At 61.6% G+C, this 6,149-nt stretch overlaps 1 protein-coding gene across 1 annotated transcript; it reads left to right on the top strand.

Moving 5' to 3' along the window:
- The first annotated feature begins 731 nt into the window (after positions 1-731).
- On the top strand, positions 732-5,907 carry PTGES2 (prostaglandin E synthase 2). The gene is made up of 7 exons (XM_047768527.1): positions 732-1,043; positions 2,191-2,388; positions 3,024-3,082; positions 3,443-3,592; positions 3,862-4,062; positions 4,395-4,512; positions 5,228-5,907. Exons 1-7 carry the CDS (start codon positions 774-776, stop codon positions 5,348-5,350), a joined length of 1,119 nt encoding a protein of 372 aa, XP_047624483.1. The 5' UTR covers positions 732-773; the 3' UTR covers positions 5,351-5,907.
- The last annotated feature ends 242 nt before the right edge of the window (positions 5,908-6,149 follow it).

Below are 6,149 nucleotides of genomic sequence, written 5' to 3'. Positions count from 1 at the left end.
AAATCCCCCCTCCCACTCCAGGAGCACCGCTGCACTCGCGATCGCCGGGCGGGGCCAACCTGGGGCTGCCCGCCGAGAAGCCTAGGTGGCTGAGGCTCGGGCCCTCGACTTGGGAGAAGGAGCCCGACAGAGGGGCAGAATATCTTGGGACCCCAATTCTCTCTGTTCCATCCTGCCGCTGGAGACCTGCGGGTCGGCCAGCCAGCGCCTCGGGCTGGGAGAAATCTGAGACACGTGGTTTCTAAAGCCCCCTGAGTGCACGGAAAATTTTATGGTTCAGGCTACAGAAGAAATTGGGCATCGGTGCGGGAGGGCAGAAAAAGCCCCAGTCGCGGGCTCCCACCTACTGCGGGTCCGGTGGGCAGTTTCCGTGGCTTTCCTGGACCCGATGCCGTGACGCTATCCCCAGTATCCTAAAGGGTTCAATCTCTTTCTATTGGTTGCATATTACGGATGACGCTGAGGGCCATAAGGCGAACTACGCGGCCGAGTTCCTACGTTCGGCTCCGGGTCACCGCCGCGACCAGTTACATCTACGCGTTAGAAGCGGGGACAGTTAGCAGATCTCCCTAGATGTTTCTTTGTTTCTGACGAGTGTGTGAAAGCTGGGTGCCGGGGACTCACGCCCCGTCCCATGAGAGCTGTACCTTCCCGCTCCGCGTCACAGTCACCCCTGGCAACCTCCTGGCGCCGGAGACCCGCCCCTTTAAAGAGAGCCTGAGCCCGGGCCGTCTTTGTTTCTCGCGCCCTCCCGCGGCGCCGGCGAAACGAACATGGCCCATGCTGCACGGGTTCTCTGGCCCAACGGGCGCGCCCTGGCCTGGAGACTGGGCGGTCGTCCCTCTCCAAGACTCCCCGAGCAGAGCCGGGCGGGCTTCACCGGAGCGGCGGGAGGCCCAGGCCCCACCGCCACCACCCGCAAGGGGGGCCCACGGCTCCTGGGGGCGGCCGCACTGGCCTTGGGGGGCGCCCTGGGGCTGTACCACACCGTGCGGTGGCACCTTCGCGCCCAGGACCTCCGAGCGGAGCGCACAGCAGCGCAGGTAAGCCCTGGCCAGACCGAGCCTTGGGTGGGGGCGCTGGGATCAGCGCCGAACTTCGGGACTTCTGGGAACCGGCGGGGTCAGGAATCGTCTCCTCTGTCCATTCTTGACCTTGAGCGAGTGACTTGGTTTTAAGTCTCTGATCCCTCAGCGTCCTCATCTGTGAAATGGGGCGCTAATGTCAGCTAACTAGAATTGTCTTTGTTTTAAGGTCGTTTTTCTAACCGGCTTTAAGACTTCTTAATAGAAAGATTTGGCGATCACTGAAACGGAAAGCCTCTTTCACAGTTTATCACTTTAGCAAACGTTTGTCTCCCTCCTACCGTCTCCAAATCCTGAGGTTGTGTGTTTATTTATTAGTAATATTATTAGTGTTTTTACGAAACCGATGACCCTAGCTGCCCTTATGACCCTACCTGCCCTTACGATGCTTTGTACACAGCACCAGCCCCTCCCCATCACACCCCACAGGCGCCTGGTTTCGGAATCCAAGGGAAACAGAATGGCAGATGGGGAGTAGATTTCTCTGTATCTCCCTGTCCACTCCCCCCCGCCCCATGGTCCAGATTCAGTCTCCCATCTCTGAACAGCGTCAGGGGCGAGGCGACTGCAGCTGTGGCTTTCAGATAGGAATCTGCAGCAAGCTTACCTGGGGCTCTCCTGCTGTGCATGTTCTATGCAGGTCCGTGGCCCAGATACAAGGACTCCCCTCTTGGGAGACTCGGAAACGCTGGGCTCTGCCCCCTCACCCCGAGGTCCCTTGGATTGAGAGTGGGGGAGTTGGGGGGGGCACTCCCAAGTTGAAGAAACAATTGCATCGGGGAGGGGGGTCCACCTGGCAGTGTCTGAAGTTCCCTCGGGACAGGAAGGAGAGAGATGTCTATCTAGCGGTGGCGAGAAACCGGAAGAGTCCTCCTTTCTTCCCGGGGAGCCCACTGGTCGGTCGCCTGAGCCTGAGCTGCCCGCTGCTCGAGCCCGCTCCCCTCCCTGCGCCTCCTCTTTTCCTTGCCGTCTATCCTCGGTTCCTTCTCTAGTTCTCAGGGTCAGCCTAGAAGACGCCTTCGGGAAACTTCAGCTTGAGGGCGGGGCCGGGGGCGGGGCCTGGGCACCAGGTCTCAGAAGCCCCCCTCCTCTGCTCCTCCCCCAGCTCTTGCTGTCCAGCCGCCTGCAGCTGACTCTATACCAGTACAAAACGTGTCCATTCTGCAGCAAAGTCCGCGCCTTCCTCGACTTCCACGCCCTGCCCTACCAGGTGGTGGAGGTGAACCCTGTCCGCAGGGCCGAGATCAAGTTCTCCTCCTACAGGAAGGTGCCCATCCTGCTGGCCCAGGAAGGAGACAGCTTGGTGAGCCCCCAGGGAGCCCCCTCCAGTGTCCCGGGTTGTCCTGGAATCCCCCTGAGTCAGGCCCTGCTCTGCAGCGCTGGAAGGAGCTTGGGCTCTCTGGGCCTTGGCTGAGGATTGGGACGCAGCCTGTCTAAGGGAGGAAGAGCACCACAGGCCTTAACAATGTGGGTTTGAGGTCAGGCTGGTCTGGGTTCAAGGTGGGGCTCTGCCACTCACTGGCTCTGTGACTTGCGGCCAGTCACTTAGCCTCTCTGGGCTTGCTTCATTCATCAACAGAGAACCATACTGTCTGGGGTGTAGGGCTTGGCTCCTAGTATGTAGCGTCTGAGTCCACCCTACCTGTCAGCGTGCAGGAGGCCAGGTGGGTGGGTCCTGCCTCCTCCCCACTAGCCACACTACTCCCTCACTTGGAGGGTGGGCTGTCCTGAGGGTGGGGACTGGGTCCTGGGGGTGGGGAAGCTCGGTGGCATTGATTTTGGGGGGGGTGAACCCCCAGGGGCAGATAAACAAGGCTCAGGTTCCACTGGACCAGTTTCCGCAGGATGCCTAGTTTAGGAGCCCCCCGGGATTCTGCCAGTGGCTGCCAGACCCCCCATCCCACCCCCAACCTTGATCTAAACCATCTTCCTCTCCAGCAACAACTGAATGACTCCTCTGTCATCATCAGCGCCCTCAAGACCTACCTGGTGTCAGGGTAAGGAGCCCCCGGCTGGCACTGCATCTCGTCCCCTCTCCTGTCCCAGGGCGGCCTCCCCTGGGTTCCCACGTGGAGTGGGATGGGGCTGCCGCTTGGATTTCCACAGTGGGCCACGGCCGTCACTCTGAGACGGCCTCCCCTCTGCGCCTCTCCCTCTGTCGGGGGGATGCTTTCGGAGTGTCTGCCCCAGATCCCTCTCGCTGCAGGACCTGCTGTGTCACTCATGGGAAGGGAGAAAGCCTTTGTGGGGCAGCCCCGGGGCCGGATCCAGCTGGGGTGGGCAGTCCCCCCCCAGGAGGGGAGGGCTCTGAATCCGGGAAGATGGAGTCGGGCTGAGACTCAGGACGTCTCCCAAAGGCAGCCCCTGGAAGACATCGTCACCTACTACCCGCCCATGAAGGCTGTCAACGAGCAGGGCAAGGAGGTGACCGAGTTCTGCAACAAGTACTGGCTTATGCTGGATGAGAAGGAGGCCCAGCGGATGTACGGTGGAAAGGAGGCGAGGACGTGCGTGGGGCGAGGGGCGGGGCGGGGGCGGGGCCTGGGGGCGGGGCCTCCCCCAGAGGGGACCAGGCTGCGCGGGATGCTCTGCGGTGGGGAGCAGCGTGGGAGACCACGAGGGCTGGGGCTACGTTAAGGGCCCTCCTCCTTGGGGCTCAGCGTCCCATCTGTGCACGGGGCAATGGAGATACTGTGCCTGCGCCCCCCACCCCCCGTCCCAGGCCCTGGCTCAAGAAGCCTACCTGGCTCACCTTCTGTGCCCCTTTTGCCCCCAGGGAGGAGATGAAGTGGCGGCAGTGGGCAGATGACTGGCTGGTGCACCTGATCTCCCCCAACGTGTACCGCACGCCGGCCGAGGCCCTGGCCTCCTTCGACTACATTGTCAAGGAGGGCAATTTCGGGACGGTGGAGGGCGCCATGGCCAAGTACATGGGCGCAGCTGCCATGTACCTCATCAGCAAGCGGCTCAAGAGCAGGTGATGGTGCTGAGTGTGTGTGTGTGTGTGTGTGTGTGTGTGTGTGTGTGGGCACACGTGTGCGCACACATCCCCAGGCCCCCAGCATTAGCCAAGCTGGAACTCAGAACCTGTGATTGCTTCCCTGACCCCAGGGAAAGCAGGGCTGGTCGTGGAGGCCAGAGCTGGGTCCCTGCCCTGTGCCTTCCTCTGCTTTCCTCTCCATAGTCAGGGCTCTTGTTCCTGCTACCCTGTTCTCCCCCACCCCCCAAGTAGCCTTGGCCCCCAGGCCTTCTCCCTCTCCCCACCTGGGCCAGGAATTGGAGCTCCCCTGATGGACTCCCCCCACCTAGGCACCACCTCCAGGATGACGTCCGCGAGGACCTCTACGAGGCTGCCAACAAGTGGGTGGCAGCTGTGGGCAAAGACCGGCCCTTCATGGGGGGCCAGAAGCCGAACTTGGCTGATTTGGTGAGTGCAGTCGGGGTGGCAGCAGGGGCACAGACTTGGGGTCTGAGAACCTGGGTGGAGAACACCCAGGTGCAGGCAATGCCTATGTCTCACAGCTTCTCCACCCAGAGGTACTGGTTGTCAGGGGCTTACGGAGAACCAGATACAAGGAATTTAGTTCACATAACTGAAAAAAATAGGGGATGTGTGTGTTGGCTTCAGGACTAGCTGGATCCAGGGGCCCAAGTGGTGTTACCAGAGTTTAGGCCCTCCTGCCACATATCAACTAAACGTGAAGTTGGTTTCAGCCTGAGGCAGGCCTGGATCCAGCGCTCTAGGCTTCTACTCAGCAAAAGTCCTGGGACAGTGTCTTGTTGGCCTGGCTTCAATGCCAGTCCTTGAAGCAGGTCGATGGCCAGAGTGGGACATGTTGATTGCCCGGACTAGGTCTTGGAGCTGGGGGATGGGGTTCCCTCTCCCCACATCTCAGGACCTGGATGTGGGGGAGCGCATTTTCCTAAAGGGAACTCCTGGGGGAGGATGGTTACCCAGAAAGGGGGTGTGGGTGCTGGGCAGGGAAAAGCTGCAGTCATTCCCCACACTGCATTCAAAGCCCTGCATGCAAAATTGGTCCTTTATTGGGTCGGGGGGCTCTCAGAGAGGGGAGGTGATAGGCTCAGGGCACACACCTGGCAGGACCAGGCAGCCGAGAACCCACCTCTGTACCCACCCCCAGGCGGTGTACGGCGTGCTGCGGGTGATGGAGGGCCTGGAGGCCTTCGAGGACCTGATGCGTCACACGCACATCCAGCCCTGGTACCTGCGGGTGGAGAAGGCCATCGCCGAGGCCCTCCAGTGAGCTGAGCATCCCCGCCAGGAGGAGGCGGAAGACAGTGGAGGATGCCGGCCGTGGGGCACAGGGCGATGCTGTGAGGCTGGGCAGTGGGGGATGGGGTCATCTGGCCTCTTGCGCACCCCCACCCCCACCCCCAGGCCTCTCACTTCCAACACTGGACATTTGCTGGGGCCCTGGGATGCTGGGGGATGAAGCCCAAGCTTGGTTTCCATTCACAGCCACCTCCCCGCACACACAGGCGCACAGAAGGCTACCTCCCCCACCCCCCACTGCCCCCTCTCTGGGGGAACCCCAACCGTCCCTGACCACCCCCCCTTCCCCACCCCCTCCTGGGTCTCCCTGCTGTCAGCCTGCTCTGGGGCTCTCAGGGCTGTGCTGTCTGTGCCCCGTGGATGGGAACTGGGTTGGGCTCCCGCCCAGGCAAGGGAAATGGGGTTTGTCTGGTTTGGGGAGGCCCCATGCCTGGCTCCCTTGTTCCTGCTCCTTCCAGGTGCCCCCTGGACTGTGTGTCATGTTTGCAATAAAGAGATTGGCCTCTCCCCACGTGGCGGCCCCTCCTGCTCCCCGTGTGGTGGCGCTGTAATGGAGGCCTGCAGGCAGTGCCTCTAGGGCAGCTTCTGATAGAGGCCAGCCCAGCCCTGGTGCTAAATACCACTCATCCAGTGCTTATCATGTGTCAGGCCTGGGGTGAAAGGCTCAGCGGGCTTTGCATCCCACAGCTCCTGGGACCTGGCCAGGGGATGTGCAGCAGGGAGGCTCAGAGACAGCCTGGGGCACGGGTCAGCTCTTCTCCCCGCTGACT

Source organism: Phacochoerus africanus, chromosome 2 (genome assembly GCF_016906955.1).
Source record: "Phacochoerus africanus isolate WHEZ1 chromosome 2, ROS_Pafr_v1, whole genome shotgun sequence".
Lineage (NCBI taxonomy): Eukaryota > Metazoa > Chordata > Mammalia > Artiodactyla > Suidae > Phacochoerus > Phacochoerus africanus.
The sequence above is the reverse complement of the archived record's forward strand: the minus strand, read 5'-3'. Positions and strand labels throughout refer to the sequence as shown.

Coding starts and splice junctions, on each gene's coding strand:
- PTGES2 (XM_047768527.1), top strand. CDS start 774: ATGGCCCATGCTGCACGGGTTCTCTGGCCCAACGGGCGCGCCCTGGCC. Junction 3,083..3,442: donor AAGACCTACCTGGTGTCAGG/GTAAGGAGCCCC, acceptor CGTCTCCCAAAG/GCAGCCCCTGGAAGACATCG. Junction 3,593..3,861: donor GGTGGAAAGGAGGCGAGGAC/GTGCGTGGGGCG, acceptor TTTTGCCCCCAG/GGAGGAGATGAAGTGGCGGC.